This window comes from Oreochromis niloticus, linkage group LG7, assembly GCF_001858045.2.
Source record: "Oreochromis niloticus isolate F11D_XX linkage group LG7, O_niloticus_UMD_NMBU, whole genome shotgun sequence".
In the NCBI taxonomy this organism is placed as follows: domain Eukaryota; kingdom Metazoa; phylum Chordata; class Actinopteri; order Cichliformes; family Cichlidae; genus Oreochromis; species Oreochromis niloticus.
Window position 1 is genome coordinate 38,912,568 of NC_031972.2, and position 17,374 is coordinate 38,929,941.

Here is a 17,374-nt window from a genome sequence, read left to right on the forward strand (position 1 = left end):
GTCTATATTGATATTTTAATATTTAGATTCAAAGTGATGCGGGAGAATGTTGTGTTTTACTGATGTTGTACCGTACCTTCTGCATTGGTTCGGATCATAAAATGCTTTTTTAAGTAGGAGAGTAAGAGTTCCTCGTCTATTTCTCTTACCTATGGTGTGCCACAAGGTTCTGCATTTGGCTCTTATTGTTTCTATTATGTCTGCCCCCTCTTCTGCATATTCTGAGCACCTTTAAGGTCATTTATTATCACTGCTATGCAGATGACATTCAGCTATACATCTCTTTTTAACCCCAAGATGTTTTTAAGCTGCCAATCCAAAATAAGTTCTTAGACTCTCTTCAAAGTTGGATGACTGACAACTTCCTGCAACTTAATGAAGAAAAAACAGAAGTTCCTGTGTGTGCCCTGACAGATTTCTGCCAAAGTTAGCTGTTTGCCCCCTTGCAACATTTGGTAAATCTTAATTTCAGGAGCATTAAAATTTTGACTCTTTGTTCACTCTTGATGTTCATGTGTAATCTCTAAGTTGCTCTTTTTGTTTTCGCTTACCAAGTTAAGTCCCATTGTGTCACTCTCTGAACCTGAGATTATTATTGATGCATTTTTTTCATCATGTGTGGATTATTGAAATTCATTGTTCACTTGTCTAAGCAGAAACTCCTTGGAACATCTGCAGGTTGTTCAGTGTGAGGGACCAAGCAGCCAAGGCATAGAGGACACAGGAAAAAAATGTCTTCAAAAAGGGTTTTCTTTCTTTTAACCCTCAAAAAATTCAAAAGACAAAATTCAAAAACATAATTAGCGGGGCCATAAAAGAGGACAACTAAATATAACTCTACAAAAAGTAATTCTCAGAAACTTAAACAAACAAATTGGACACGACTTAAATCACAAACTGACCTAATTACAAAGACACAAGAGGGCAGCTTTTATAGTGGTTTGGCCAAACCATTTACACACAATAGCGGGGAAACAAAAATATACACTAATACTAACTAAACACAGAATAACATAAGTAAACCTAAAATATCCCTCTTCCTGATGAGCACATGGTTGGGCCTGCTGAGCAGCTATTTTGCTCTCAGAGTCCTGAGCCGCGCCTTTTGCCCAGACAGGAAACAGCCACCGCCCCAAACCAGGTAACTCAAAGAAAGAGAAACATAATTAATATAACAGAAAACATTTTTAGAAAAACCACAGAATGCTATTATGCGTGCGCCTCATAATATCAGTGTTAGGTTTAAATAAAAATGATTAATGAATTATATTAATGAAGAAAACTACAAACCAAACAAATAAAGTGAACAAATGGACTGATTTACCCATGTGTGGCTGATGCCATCACATTCAGAACACTACTGTGAGGCTTCTGGCTTATTCTTCTAAGTACTTTCATACCACACCACTGCTGACCCAGCCCCACACTGAATTCTGGGTCCATTTTAAGATTCTGTTTTTGACTTCCAGAGCTCCTCGTGGACGAGAACCAGCTTGCATCAGTGAAATTTTGCCTCCACACATTCCCAGCAGCTCCTTGAAGTCATGTGATCAGGGACTACTTGTTTTAAATCATACAAGACTGAAAACTGGAGTTTTGCCACGGTGTCCCCCAGACTGTGGAACTCCTTCCCTCTGAGCTTGAGATCTATGGACTCAGTGGTCTTTTTCAAGAAGCAGGTAAAAATGCATCTTTTTAGACTTACATTTGGAATTTTTTTTTAACAATTTTTAAAATTAAGTTCTGTAGTTTTTTTGTTGTTGTTTTTTTGTGAAGCACGTGGTGGCTATAGGACTATATGTGGAAATTCTAACTTTTGAATAAATACTAGAGATGTGTTGACAATACTAAACATGTTTTACATATTCAAATCAGTGAAACCTACTGACGCTGGGGATTTTGGAACATTGTGTGGTTGTTTTACACGAGCCAGTAACAGAAACACATACTCATTTTTTTAAATGCAGACATTTTATTTATTTTGCTTCAAAGAAGCTAAACTTTAAGTCTTCACTAGACTTATATAGTCCCACTAGGACAAAACCTTGAGTATAAATAAATATAAAGTAGAGTAGCAAACCAAATAAATAAATCATTCTTGAAATACCATTAACAGTTCAATTGTTATGTAACAAAACTATATAATAGCTTTTTTTTTTCAATGAGAAGGTCATCAATATGAATAAAATCAAGTAATAAAATACCCAGATTACATTTACTGCATTATGCAGAAGTCTGTAAACAAAACTAAGAGAGCAAACAGCTACAAAACATATTATTGATAAATAAACAGAAAATAGCTAGGTGTATAAATAGGCTTTAAATATTCCCAGCGATGTTCCTTCTAAGTCACAGCCTGCTCACTATGAGCATGCTGCAGGACTTCACACCGCTGATTAGACTTGGTGCATTTCATGAACTTCATGCATTTTATGCGTGTCATGTGATAACAGGTCTGGATGGTTCTCCCCTAGGAACTCTGGGGTCTGACACAGGTACACCCCACAGCTACTTCCACATTCACTGGTCTCAGACGGTAAGTCTTCTTATCGTCACAGAGCTCCTTTTTGAGAAACACTCTGTTCTGAACGATGGGAACTGAGTTGTAGTCATAGTCCTCAATCCCTTTACCGTTTTTGAGCTGGATGCATCCTGAACACAGGCACTGAGCAGCAACATATGTCGAAGGAAAGTGATCTTCCTTCATGTGAGTTCTGTTAAAAACAAAAGAGGACTCTGTGAGCTGCAGTTTATTCAGACGTGGAGTGTGTGGTTCTACATGTCAGTGACAGCAGATGGTCTTTTCAGCCAAGCTGGTAAAGCAGTAAATACAGAAGCCCCGTCCAAAATGTTAGGAAAGCAATCCTAAGAACAGGGCACATTCATCCTGTGCTATTTTCTTTCTTTTCTTTTCTTAAAAAAAACCAAACAAACATCAACGTGTCAACAAAATTTAATGAAACCATTCACCACAAGATGGCAGCGTTTGGCTTGAAGGTTTCAGCGTCACTTGAGCCAGGATTATCTATTTTGTTCTTTTGAAGTAACTTTTGTATCGTTACCTGAAGAGATGACTCGTAAATCTCATTTATCTATCTGTTTTCTGTTCTCTCCAGTTATGGTTAATAAAGAGATACAGGATGCAGTCATTCCCGGCAGCTATGTACCAAGAGCGCCACAGTCACTGCAGGTGACGCAAGCATTGGATGAACCGGGAAATCCCTGGTTCATCCAATGTTTGCGTCACTTGCGCTGGAAGGACCAGCGCCAATTATCACTAAAGGCACGCGAATAAGCTGGACTGTGCGCTAATTATGGCTTTATTTTACTTGTAGCCGTGTGATGCCTGAGTTATTTATTCACTTATCTGTTTATGTCTCTTTCAACATTCAAAACAAGAAGTTCTAGTTTCTAGCTGCTGTTCATTTATATTTGCGCGCAGTCGACCGGTTTGTAGTTAATGATTTTACTACGTCATAGAAAAGAAAATCCGAGCTTCTGGTTTGAACTGCTTCTCTCTGTGTGTAAAAGTCTGACTCTAGTCTAACGTGACAAAGACCCCAAACAAAATGTAAAGATGGAATTTTTTGTAAATCTCTTTCTTTTAAGACACTTTGTTATCTTTCGGGAACTTCTCTCTCCCGCTGTTTGTGGGAGGTTAGAAAGGACTTTTAAAGCCTTTAAAAAGTCATTTGATTCATATGCTGCATGTTAAATACTGAATAACATTTAAAATGTGCTCAGGCTGCTGCTTACACGAATCTCCAGGGGGACAGAGACCTTTCTCGCTGCTCCTCTGGCAGCGGCGTCTTGTAAAGATCCAGGGGACAAGAGTAAGATGAGCTGTGAGCCGTTGTCCGTGGAGCCTCTGTGGGCTGCAGGTAGTGCGTCCTCAGCTTCCTGTGCGCCGCTGCCTGTAGCTCCTTGTCGTTATAGCAGCGGAACATCTTGGACGACCACATGGGCACGATGAACAGTACGAAGATGAGAACCTGGGGAGACGCAGACAAACCATGTCATTTCATTTCATTCATACAGCTGTTTAAAAAAAGGCAGTAGTCTGGAGGTGGAAACAGGGAAAGCAGTGGTGGAGGTAGCAGAGGCAGATGTCCCGCATTGGACTCACCTTTTTTAAATCCATCCTCCGACTCTGTCAAACTCTGTCTGACTCTTTCCAAGGTTAGCCGGTCGGAGTTTATATGGCATCCAGTCATTCATCTCTTATTTATGGATACAAAAGATGGGGGCGTGGGAGGGGAAGGGGGGGGGGGGGGGGGGTGCTTTTACTTCCTTGTTTCCGGCAGTGAAGCAGCTGTAACGCCGGCAGTAGGTAAGGACTACTGTCATAGAGAACACAGACCTGAAATTTCTTCTCTCTCTCGCTCTCTCTCTCTCTCTCTCTCTCTCTCTCTCTCTCACACACACACACACACACACACACACACACACACACACACACACACAGTGACAACTGAGTCACCTGTGTGGTGCCTGTTTTTACACCTTTTATTTAATGTTATAACAGTAAACATCAGAGAAACACAAACTAATCTTTCGAGCAGGGGTATCCTACTATCAGATTACTGTCGAAAAAAAATACATGTTATAAATATTTATAGAAGATCTTGGTGAAAAATATCAGTAAACATGTTGTCACTCAAATGCATCTATAAATATATTTATACGTGCGCAGGGAGAGAGACTGTAACCGGAACTGTACAAAGAAAAATCATCCCAGTTCCTGTGATGGTTGGGTGTAGTTAGGTTTTAAAGACATCGCAAATTACTCAGAAGAGTTATTCACTTAAACATTTTTAATTTCAGAAATTCACGTCCACACACAAGGGGGCACTACAGGGATTAAACAAGTGGGTCAATCCTACATTCCCGTGGGTTTATCCACACCAACTCACGTGGCGATAAGTTCTAACTTTTTCCTTTGAGGTAAATGTGACTTTATAAAATCTCAAAGCTACAGCAGACATTTGTGTGATTCCCCTAAAGCTTAACCAGTAGCTTAATTTTTACATTGGACTGAAACGTGGTTTTACTGTAACAAAGTCTAAATGATAATTTACAGCTAAATTGTTCCTAAAGCTTTACAATGATAAAATAAATACTCCTACCGTAATGAAGAATCTTTATTTTTCTCCAATTATTAGCAAAAATAAGAGAAAAGAAATAAATGAAAAAAGTTGACTCTTGCTATAGCTTTTAAGATAAAAACCCTAAACATACACTGATGATCCAAAGTGCTGTAGTGGGGTGTTAGGCTACCATGCTCTGCCAGAGTAGCTTCTAGTACTGATTCCAAGTCTGACTCTACTGAAGGGATGAACACTATTGTTTCAAAAGACATTTCCTCCTGTGGGTTTTTTGATGATGATGCTGGAGAGGACTTTCTAATTTGTCATAGCTGGGCAGAGATCTGGTTGTTGTCATCACCTTTTGTATGCTATGGATGTGTGTAGTATCATTGTGGAAGAGACCACTTGCATCAGGACATACAGATGAGGAAAAACCTGTTAGCTTGCAAAAAGTCTTTTAATTTAATTTAATTTAATTTGTTTGTTTTTAACAGAGCAAAGGATTTTCAACACAGAATTTCTAAACACAGCAGTTTTCTTTAGAAAGCATAAATTACTCAGTTTCATACTTTTATTAAGCACAAACCACTGCTGTGCAGTGAAGTTCTTTAACTTTGTAACCTCCAAAGCTTCTAAAATCAAGAGAACACGCTTTGCTGTCACCCTTCTTGACAAGGGGAACCACCCCAGTCTACCAATCCACAGACCCTGTCCCTGACTGTTGCAGTCAGTGTTGCAGAGGTGCGTCAGCCATGACAGCCCCACAGCATCTAGAGCCGGATGAATCTCATCCATCCCAGGAGCCCTGCCACCGTGGAGTTGTTTAACTGTGACCTCACCTCCATTGATGGAAAAATCATTCCTGTCACTGCCTGATATAGTCGGGCGAGTGGTAGAAGGAATAATATCTGGAATAACAGCATAGTCCCACCCCCAATATACACAGTGTAGGGAGGAAGCTGCTTTCCTCTCCTGAATTGTCTAAAGGCTTACCAGAATCACTTCAAGCCCTGCTCAATTGCTTCACCATATTTGTCCCATTCTGCTTGGCCTGCCAGTAGCTTCCAGCTGCCTCTAGAGTCCCACAAACTAGCCATGCTTGATAGAACTCCTCCTGAAGCTTTGCAGCTCCTTTCACCTCCATTTGGTTTGGGGATTACTGCCATGACAAGCACCAGCCGCTTTGGAGACACGACTCTGCACAGACCCACCAGCAATGAAGATGCAGAACATGGTCCATTCAGATTCACTGTCCCTAATTTCCCTCCCTTGTCCTGTGTCTCAGGGATTCTGACAGTTAGTGTGATTCATGTTGATTCATTTACATTAGCATATTACAATGCTGCAATCAGGACTTATTAAATAATTTATTTAACAAGAACTTCATCCACATTTCACTGTTTACTACTCTTTGCATCTGGGGATTTTATATTGTTCGGTCTATGTGAGTTTTTATGCTTAAATTGTTTTTTGCTAATTTGAAGTCTCTGATCACCATGTTGTTGCTAATCCCTTCCTATGTAAATGCTCCTTAAAGATTGGTATTTTGTCTGTCGCTGTGTTGGGTAACCAGGAGTGGTAACACTAGCAACCTTGGTTAGCAAGCGGCATTCATAAACTATACCGGTACAACACCTAGACAGACATACTAAGTGCTGAGTAATCTTCTTGTAGTGTCTGTACTGCACAGCAAACCATATCATTTGTCAGATAATTCCAGTGACAAGTAGAAGTGGTCATGCCCATGCTATAAAATGTATTTAACACAGGGGTCTATGGAAATCAACTTACTTTTTGAGAGTAATTTCAGTTTATGCCACCTCCAAACTGGCTTCAATTACTAGTCCCAGAGGTTGACGATGCACCTACCCTTTAAGCTTCAGTACTAAAATCTCTGTCTAATTATTCTCATTAACACAAAAAAGAAGGCTCCCTGGAGCTGTCACTGTTTGGACCTCTAATAAATAAGACTCTATCCAATCACAACCAACAATGAAAGTTCCTACATTCTCCTGTGTATTATGCTGATGTACTTTTGATTTCCACAGTTCCTCTTTGCCTCAGCACCAACAGTATCAATGATGTCTTCTTGTTTTTCAGCTGCCATTAGGACACGTGCAATAAATGTAAGAAAGCACCTGCCAGCCTAACCACAGTGTCCAGAGAACACATGGTACCATGCCGTTATGTCCATGTAGATTCCACTGTTCCCCTTTTTTCCCTCAAGGACATTCAGTGTTTTCAAACAAACCCCTTTCCAACACATGAATTGTAAAAAAAACAACAACAAACAAAACAAAACAAACAAACAAAAACCCCTCCATTTAAACTTCCCATTAAAAGATGTAAACACAACAAGTCATTATATCTTGGCATGAATGAGTGTCAGCAAGAAAATGGGAAACTATCACTGCCCTGCCCCATAAAAGTAAGTGTGAAGTATCTTCAGTGAATATTTTTGCTCGCATCTTAGCATCATCTCCTTCTCATATTTTCTCATATACTCTTATGCCATGTCATGAATGCTACTGTAATAATTGTTATTATTACCTAAATAGTAAACACAGTAGAACAAGAAAAAAAAGTATTCACCTTCACGTTCTCCACTTGGCCTTGTTGCTCATGCTGTCAGATTTGGTACCAGTCATTGAGTTATTTTACACGCAAGTCACATTTTTTCTTTTGACGTCGTTTCTGTCCTGTTCAGTTTCTCCCATAGCTGAAAGGTATGAAGACATGGATGCTGTATATTAGCAATAATATTGAGTAGTTGTTTCATGTCCAGTTTAAAGAGATTTAACAAAGACTCCAAATGGCTTTTTCAAAACAATAAAAAAAAGATATGGTTTAAAAACAAACAAACAAACAAAAAAAACTATATCTACTGTACAAGAGTACTCAAAATTTGTTGTTTTTTTGCCTGGGAATCTTACTGTCACAGTGTCTGACCGCATTGGGGCATTTTGTCGATATGTTGGTTCATTTATCAACAGAGGGGAATGTCCTCTTATCTAATTCAGGGGCATTTGCAGGTAACTTTCCAGTGGTCATTCTACTTAGAGGCCATTCAACATTGAAAAGCTTTTGCAGATGCAAACGTGAATGTCTCTAGACATCTGCAAATCACAAAGAGCCAAAGTGACTTCACTAGAGTTGGCCGTTTCACCAACTTAATTGTGTATCCTGTCTGCACCCATTTAAGTAGGCTATAAATGCAGGCCTATGTAGCCAACCTTGCTGCATCGTTTGGCCATGCACACTATTATTACTGCAAACATTAAAACATCTCAGCTGGCAGGCACCCAGATTTTAATGTAAATGTTTGAAGTTCATTATGTTTTCAGTTTTACAACCATTTATTATATATAATTTGCTACCAGTTCTAAACATATTATTGCTATTGTGAAATTTTAATTGACAATCGTTAGTATGTAAAGGAATAAAGAATTAATTGTAGACTTTAGTAATGATTTAAAACTTGACAAAAGACTTTGGGGTCTTAACTCGGGACTCATAAGTCATGATTTGAGAGTCTTGATTTGGGACTTGATCACCTGAACTTGTGTCCTCTAAACTACAATGCATGACATCCTCCTTCAGACAAACTTCAAAGAAGTATAACAGGAATAGCGACTCTTCTGTGGTGTTGGCCATGTCCATGTCTAAAAACAATATTATCTTTGCATAACAGAGCTGCAGCCAAGTAGACTCACAGGTTAATATGGACCTTCACCAACCTAAATCCTTAAATTCAATGACAAGTCATAACCACGTTGGAAGCATCACTTACATCACCTACCTGTTGGCAGATTTGTTTATTTATTGTGGTCTGGTGTTTCCCCTAACTATGTACTCAGGGTGTTCATAGTTCCTATTTATGAATTCCTCCAGGATTATTTCTTGAGTCTGTAGGTGACTTTTCTCCATGACTGCAAAGTTTATGTGGTTAATTTTTCTAAAATTTCTCCAAAAGTGCAATAAAAGTGTTTCCACTACATGCCAAATGGGCTGTTCGATGTTAGAGAGTTGTTTATTCAGTTATGTCGACGTTATGGAAAACTAAACAAATTTTTTGGTTCAGATACAGGTCACATGTTTGGAAGAGGAATTTCTAAATGCAAAACACCTCATGCATCCAGAAAATACCCCACATAGATCACATAGCTTTGAATATATCTATCTATCCACACACACACACACACACACACGAGGTACAACACACCTATCTATATATCTAGCTATATCTATATCTATATCTATATATATCTATATAGATATATATATGAATAAAATTCCCCTCTCGCCCCTGTGGATGGTCTATCCTTCAAGCTCGGGTTCTCTACCAGAGGGCTGGGACTTGAGGGTCCTGTGGAGTCTGCGCAGTATCTTAGCTGTTCCTAGGATTGTGCTGTTCTGTACAGAGATCTCCGATGTTGTTCCTGGGATCTGCTGGAGCCACTCACCTAGCTTGGGAGTAACCGCACCTAGTGCTCCGAGTACCATTGGGACCATTGTTACCTTCACCCTTCACATCATCTCGAGCTCTTCTCTGAGCCCTTGGTACTTCTCTAGCTTCTCGTGTTCCTTCTTCCTGATGTTGCTGTTATTCAGTATCGCTACGGCTGTTTTCTTCCACTTGTCTACCACCACTATATCCGGTACTGCTTGGTTAGCCATCACCATTTCGTCCGTCTGTATCTGGAAGTCCCGCAGGATCTTAGCTCGGCCATCCTCCACCACCCTAGCCAGCGTCTCCCATTTTGACCTTCGGTCTTCCAGTCCATACTTGCACAGATGTTTCTGTACACTATGCCAGGCACTTGGTTATGGCGTTCCATGTATGCCCTGCCCGCTAGCATCTTGCACCCTGCTGTTATGTTATGTGACATGGATTGTCTCAGGGGCATCTTTACACAGCCTGTACCTGGGGTCTTGCCTGGTGTGATAGACCCCAGCCTCTATGGATCTTGTAGAGCTTGTTCCTGTGCTGCCATGATTAGTGCCTCTGTGCTGTCTTTCAGTCCAGCTTTAACAAGAGATGAAGACCTGGATGACATCTAATTTTCTTCTCCTAAATTAGGACAAAACTGAGGTTAGAATCTTATCAATGTTGTATTTAACTGGATGCTTACTCTGGATGGCATTACCTTTAATGCCAACTGTATTCTTGTCTCGCTAATAATAGTAAAAATGCTGTGCTCAGTGATATCAAACACTGCACTGAGCTCTAACAGGCCAAGAACAGAGATGAGTCCACTGCCATAAGATCATTTGTAAATTCTGAAAGATGATGGAAAGTATTCAGATAAACCAGTCTTTGGTAAATGATCTGTTTTTTTCCTGCCAAGAATATTTGAAATGAAGGAGAGTTTGAAGATTGGTCTATGAATAGCTAAGACAGCTGGATCAAGTAAAAGGATCTGAAAAGCCTATGGTGTACTGCCAGTTAATGCAGAACACCATAGTGTTTGCCTCTATCCAAAAGATCGACATAGCCAATGTGATATCACCCACTGGTTGTTGCACCACTGGCCATTGGCGAAGTGTAGACTTAGATCACTAGGCTCACTTTTCCTCCAGCACCAGGTTTTTCTCTTTGTAGAACTGGTAGCTGCTGAGAAAGTGCAGTCAGGACTGCAGTGTTGACTGACACTGCCCTGTCAAAAGCAAAACTATGACAAGATCAGCTATGACCTCACTGTGACCTTAGAAACAACGGCTTAACGAATACAAAGAAAGTGATAGTGACTTTATTAGAGATGGCAGATGGGAATTTCTCAACACTCAATCGTGATGGTTCAATGCTGTGAACAGCATTGCTAGCTTAAAAAACCCTGGACGTTCTTAACAAACAACAAACTGTATGCTGTTTAAATTGAACAATGCTCCTTTCAAATGATAACACATTACTGTGGATCTGTACTATAACACATTTTTTTTCAACAGTAGACAGCACACAAAGGAAATTGTCTTATCAAAATAGTTTATTTAGAGGCTTTTCTCACAAAAGCAAGACATACGTTGTCTCTAAATGTTCCCATTCCACCTCAGACTCCTCCAACAAAAAATGTGACAGAAAACATTGTTTTATCACTTAAGAGCTAAGAAAACAAAACGTTGGAATTTTTTAAAAAGCAATACTTCACATCAATGTGGTTTATAATGATATGCTTGAAAGGTTCTGAGCTGTGAAAATGACCACTATCCTAAAACACAGTAAGGAGGCGAGGCATTGGTTAAAGAGGGAGCTGGGCCGAGTATGGATGCTTGTGAACTTGGAGATTTGTACAAAGAAGCGCTCTGAGGTCCTGTGGGCTGTTGGTACCCTGTAGAGCTGAGCCAACAGTCACACCACTGCACATACAGGAAAAAGGAGAAAAAAAATGCAAGAACAAGACAGTAAAAGAGAGAGAAACGGCTCAGTGTTTATAGATCTATTATTCATCACACCATGAGGAAAATGCTTCCATTCTAGTGAGGGAACAAAGTGAGCAGCAGGTAAACACAGTACCCCTTTACTATCCTGTCTCTGCATTATTAAGTCTAAACATATTGCACTCCATTCCTGAGACGTCCCTTTCCTTGCCAAATGCCCAGATGACCTCTTCTATTTGTGAGGTAATATGTGGCCGAGACATTAAAAGGATTTTAACGGGAGCAAACTCGGGAACATGGAAGTGATCAATGTTCGAAAAATGAAGCAGAGCCCATCAAGCCCAAGGTGGTTTTTGTGGCAATTACTTCCTGTTCACTCACACAACAGCCTTTATAACCAAACCATACAAGATTTTTACATGTCCATTGGAGATCTGAGAAAAAACAAAACAAAAAAGCAGTCCACCCCGTGACCCTCATGGTTGCCCAGGCAGACTTTGCATGTGGATGAACAGGTTAGGGCTGTGCTGCCATTTATTTGGCAGGAATCTTTGCTCGTTTACGGGCGATGGCGTCTTCCACAGCCTTCAGCTGTTTCAGAAGCTCCTCGCGCCGGGACAGCGTGTTACTGGGTTTGCTAGAACCCGATCCGGCAGCCGATGCTGGACTCGGTGCGACCAGCTTGGCCGATGGAGCTGCTGGGCTTTTCCCAGATGATTTGGGAGGTGGAGACAGAGGACGTTTTCTAAGAAGACAGAAAAAGTTAGGGGTTATAATTACCAGCCAAGTGCAGATGAGAATACATGACTAAAAACAGGAAGAGAAATGGCCAATGAGAGAAACAGAAAGAATGAGAATATGATTCTGTAGCCAGAGAATGTCTGAGAGCCATTCCCTGCATTCACTTCTTCCACTACTGAATCGGCCTTTTGTTTGACAATTAAGTTAGATGACAGCACACATCATGCCTTCCATTTTAAACGGGATGTTTTGTTGATTCATCGACTATCATAAACCCATTCAGTATTTATCTACATCTGGGTGTGTTTTAACTGTTAAACTGTTTAATCCTAGCTGTTAAAGCTAGTTATCCGCTAACTTTAGTTATAACTAGATCCCTGCAAGTTTCAGCAAGTTCAATATAAAACTTTGTCAGCTTTAAAGTAATTACATACAATTCTTAATAGCACATATTTAACAGGTTAAATATAGAATCAACCAACCAAAATCAGACATCATACTGTTTAGTCTTTAGACTGCTAACAAAAGTAAAGAAGTTTAAGCCACAATTTTGAGCTAAAAAAACCCAAAACAACGCAAACAAAAAAAACCTCTATTTGCATATCACTCAATGAAAAGCAGAAACAATTCTCAGTTTTCAGAAACTAGAAGCAGTTTTGTGGAAGCTTTTTTTTCATTTCTGGTTAACTGTGCAGACTGAAAATAGTACCTGCTGAGCATCTAATGAACTGTTGACACTGTCCCTGAACCATTTTAAAAATCTTTTGATCAAAAGCCTTTTGGTAAATTAGATTACTGAACAATGTTGACATTGTTTATGATACTGGCCTTTTAGTTAATTAAACAATTACTACTATTCGGGTATACCAAAGTTTAACAATGCCTATAGCGTAGTACAGCATTTGATGCTTATTCACCACATAGTAAAAATGATTACTTTTTGCATTTGGGACTGTTGGTCAGACAAAACAAGGAAATGGAAATGGTCCCTTTGATCTCTTGATTTTCACAAGTCTGTTCAGAGTTTTACTAAGGCAATTCCCTGGCCCCAATATAACCCTCTATGTTAAATGTTATTTCAATTCTTTCATTTGGTTTTGCCTCTGTGCTCAGAGTACAAAACAGGATGCTAGATAACACAACGGAATTATTTCATAGAGGGGATTTCGCACAAGAGACAATGCATACTACAACACGTGCAGGGAAGGTTTACTACTGTGGGCCTGTTCCTCATTTTGGCTTATGAAGTTTGCCAGACCACATGACATGACAGACATGTGTTTGGGCTGAGTCACCATGATCACTGCTGCCTATACAGAGGCTGTACAACACAGAGAAAGGTGATTTAAGAAATTCCACAGTTCTAGCTGAATGTTTGTTGTGTTCAGTGAAGGTTTAAAAACCACAGGCCTTCAGCAACAATAAGCCACCAACCTGTCTCCCTGTGGGGGCATGGGTCGCCCTCTGGGTCGATCTATTCGAGGAGAAAGTGGGAGTCGGCCAGGTATCCTCTTATCGCGGCCTAAAAAACACCAGATTAAGAGATAATGAGGCAGACAGACTAAAGTACATTAAAGCTGTTCATATGAAAACAGGTGCAATTTTTTCCGCTGTCTTTATCACCCAAGTATCAAATTCCAAATAATTCCCATATTTCCGGAAACCATTGGAATCTTCTCTCTATCCCAAAATAGTTGAGGAGTTACGATAATATGAAGGCACATGGTAAAATCCAGACAGCTGATTTTTCTGTGTTCACACAGTACCTTGTGAATGCTTTGTGGTTCTGGGATACATCAAATATCCCCGTACAGACTGTCTTCTTTTCTTTCCAAAACAGTTTTTCTCTAGCACAAATGGTAACAGAGTTATTTAAAGAGTGCTTGCACAATGGACCCTCTGTCAGGTTGATGGTTTAAAAAAACCAAACACACAACAAAAAAAAAAAAAACCCAAAACAAAAAAAGATTTGAAATATCTACACTTCCACTTTGGGTGAGGCTCAATTACAATGTGGGCTTGTATTTTTGTAATATAAGTTAACAGAATGGAAGCTGATATTCAAATCAACCCAGCCTGTCCTGGTGCAGCCACACTGGTAGTAAGAATGTACAAGCAGGTTGGCCTATACTAGCATTTCTTTCACACAAGTCCTGGGAGCATAGATTCCAAGATGGCACAAAGAGTTTATTGCTATTATTGGAAAATAATAACAGCAATAATATGAGCTGTGTAAAAACAAAAACACTTCCCTGTTACTTTGTTTACTGTTTTGACCTAATTAAAATCTGTCACTAAGGCAATGGGTCTTAGCCTCTTAGACTGAATGGGTGGATGATGTTAGGTGTGTGCATAGGGGAATCCACAAATATGTCATAGTGCTGCTCGGGAAAAAAATACAAGGGCAAAATGCATAGAGTAAAGGCTGCGGTTTGCTCTTTCCTGGGGCATCCCTTAATTGCGGTGACAGATTTGCAGGAGTTCATTAACCTGTTGGGGCAGTGTGTGGAGATGCATTCACTTGCATGGAAGACGAACACACCCAGTTGCTGGTGCCAAAAAGCCACCGAGAAATTATTTTCCAGGCGGTTCATTACAACCCAATGGCATAGAAGATTGTGGGATATAAAAAAAAGCTAATAATGACTGGGCATTCGGGGGATGTGCAACAATAATGCACCTTGTCCTGACTGTTAGATGGTGAACCAGCCCGGCATTCCAAAAGCACCTTTGTGCCCATTACTGCTAACGGAGGTCCTTTTTGAGTGCATGGACTAGAGCTGGGCAATATGACCCAAAATTCATATCTCGATATTTTTTAGCTGGATGGCGAGATAAGATATATATCTTGATATTTTTTTAAAGCCATAAAGTAAGAACAAAAAGAGAGTTCTTAGTCAAAGCTGTGTCCCAGATGTCACACAGGCACTTTTATTAACATACAGCATAGATGTACATGAAAAAAACTACTCAAAAATAAATTATGAGCATTTATTAAATAATGATGCTCTATAAATAAAAGAAAACTATGTTGTTTTGTGCATAACAAAGAGCTCACAATTGTGCAGTCAAAATGTAAACTAAAAGACGCTGAGCATAATAACATAGACAGATTTCACAGCTGCTCTGTTCCCAACTTCTACTGCGTGACTGACAGCCTGGAGTTTGAAATCCGCTTCGTAACCGTGTCTCTGAACAGGAGCCATTTATGGTCCTTATACACACACAATACGGTAATATTACGTTGAAGCACAGTACGTATTACTCCGCGAGGCTCCTCGGTAGCCGTAATGCTCCGACAATCCATCAAGCGGTGCAGCTCCGTAGCTTACCAAAGTCGAACTAAAACATTTTTTGACAGGTTGCTGAGCGCTGTGTATCACATCAAATCGGTTCGCGGTCATCAAGCACAACCAGAATTCATACAAAAGGCGCGCAGTCAACTTTTGAGAAAATGAAAGGATTTCAGGCCGTGCATGGCGTTAGCGTGGTTAGCTCGTTAACACGTTGACGCCGTCCAGTCCCACGCACGGGGCGATGCGCAGTAACTCATTAACGGAGATTTGCCGTGTCCATCTTGTCGCTGCCTGCAGGTGAAGCGATGGGGGAGGAGGGGGAGTTGTGTTCAGTGAAGGAGAGGCGAGGTCGAGTAACGTTGCGTAAAGACAAAAGTGGACGAAAGAGAGGCAAACTTGCGGCTCCGCAACTATAATTATAACGTAACATAGACTATATCGATATAAAGGATATTGTCACATCTTATATCTCGTATAAAAATATATCGATATTTTTAAAAAACTCGATATATCGCCCAGCTCTAGCATGGACCTCATTGGGCCATTTCAGAGAGCACATTGATATCGCTTTGTATTAGTTCTGGTGCAACGCGATATCCTGAAGCAGTGCCGCTGCAAACCATTTCTTTAAAGAGTGTAGTGCAAGCGCTGTTTTCAGATCATCTTCCCGAGATACTGACTGACCAGGGCACACTGTTCATGTCTCTCACACTAAAAGAACAATACCAATTATTGAGCATTAAATCTCTTTGGACCAGCATCTATCACCCTCGGACTGACGGGTTGGTGGAGCAGCCGAATAAGATTTTAAAGTCCATGATTCTTAAGTTCATTCACGAAGGATGAACGCAATTGGGATCGCTGGTTAGACCCTCTGTTGTTTGCAGGTTCCCCAGTTAATGTTTGGGGGTTTTAGACCTAATTGAAGAAAACTGCAAGGAAGGAATGAAATTACGTTACGTTCCGGACCTGAGAGCAAAGCTAGACACACTGAGTAGATTTTCCTGGGAGAATATGCTTCAGGCCCAGGAATGTTGGCAGCTCCTGTACAACAGAGGAGCAAGAGTGCTTGTATTTAGTCAAATAATGTTTCTCACCTTTGTCTGGAGACATAGCCATTCTTTTGTTGAGGGGGGAACCTGGCCTGTCTTTGTCTCCAGGCAGGTACCGCTTCCTGTTGCCTTTGTCTCCCTGCTGCTGAAAATCGAACAATTAAAACATTCAGGAAAAATTACAGAACAAAAGCAAAAAATGAGTCCACACTGGAATGGAAATCAAGCTCAAGTAAAGACTCAAATTGTCTATTGTTTCATGCAAAAATACAAATAAACTTGCTGAGATGACACTTCCTGGAAGCATAGATATTCTCTATCAGATACAAGAGGAGTGATTGAAGTTAACCAAATATTTAGGTTAGGTTCCTTATTAAGATTAACATTTGTTTAAAATATTTTAATTAATTTATTCTAATTTCAGGATTTAAACCAGAGGCCCCAAAGTGCCACTAAATACATTACAGTTGGACAAAGAGTAGTGTGTTCAAAATGCCAATTTTTAGGTAAATGTGGAGCTCTTCAGTGTACAGGCTGCAGGTCTTTGGCTTTTAAAGAGTTGTTTCAGTTCTTCTGATGAGTTTCAGCCAGGATTTCATCCATCATAGCACAGAAACAGCACTAGTGAAGGTTACTAATCTTATGGCCTCTGACAGTGGTCTGTGCTTGGTTTCACAGTAGCACCTGACACCACTGAACATTTTACTTTGGAGACTGTAACAGACAGTGAATTAATTCAATGTTCTTTATTGCATATTTGTAAGAAACATTTTTTTAAAATTTTCCTTGAACTGCATACTGTGAAGATACTTCTGTTACGTAC

At 40.0% G+C, this 17,374-nt stretch overlaps 2 protein-coding genes across 11 annotated transcripts in view; both read right to left on the bottom strand.

Moving 5' to 3' along the window:
* Positions 1 to 1,969: 1,969 nt before the first annotated feature.
* il17c (interleukin 17c) lies at positions 1,970 to 8,272 on the bottom strand. 2 transcript variants are annotated; one of them, XM_025909404.1, is made up of 3 exons: positions 7,680 to 8,272; positions 3,757 to 3,992; positions 1,970 to 2,714 (listed from the first exon to the last, which is right to left on the bottom strand). In XM_025909404.1, exons 2-3 carry the CDS (start codon positions 3,960 to 3,962, stop codon positions 2,471 to 2,473), a joined length of 450 nt encoding a protein of 149 aa, XP_025765189.1. In that variant the 5' UTR covers positions 3,963 to 3,992; positions 7,680 to 8,272; the 3' UTR covers positions 1,970 to 2,470. The 2 variants fall into 2 exon arrangements, with proteins under 2 accessions (XP_025765189.1, XP_003449294.1); XM_003449246.4 differs by lacking the exon at positions 7,680 to 8,272 and adding an exon at positions 4,127 to 4,253.
* Positions 8,273 to 11,053: 2,781 nt separating this feature from the next.
* zc3h18 (zinc finger CCCH-type containing 18) overlaps positions 11,054 to 17,374 on the bottom strand; it is a 58,637-nt gene continuing 52,316 nt past the window's right edge. For 8 of the 9 annotated variants that reach the window (XM_005454263.2, XM_005454264.2, XM_005454265.1 and 5 more), the window contains exons 18-20: positions 16,597 to 16,696; positions 13,638 to 13,725; positions 11,054 to 12,207 (exon numbers count right to left, since the gene is read on the bottom strand). In XM_005454263.2, the coding sequence (XP_005454320.1) occupies positions 11,997 to 12,207; positions 13,638 to 13,725; positions 16,597 to 16,696 (399 nt within the window). In that variant the 3' untranslated portion in view covers positions 11,054 to 11,996. The remainder of the gene's footprint in view (positions 12,208 to 13,637; positions 13,726 to 16,596; positions 16,697 to 17,374) is intronic. The other variant, XM_005454268.1, reaches the window with a different exon arrangement.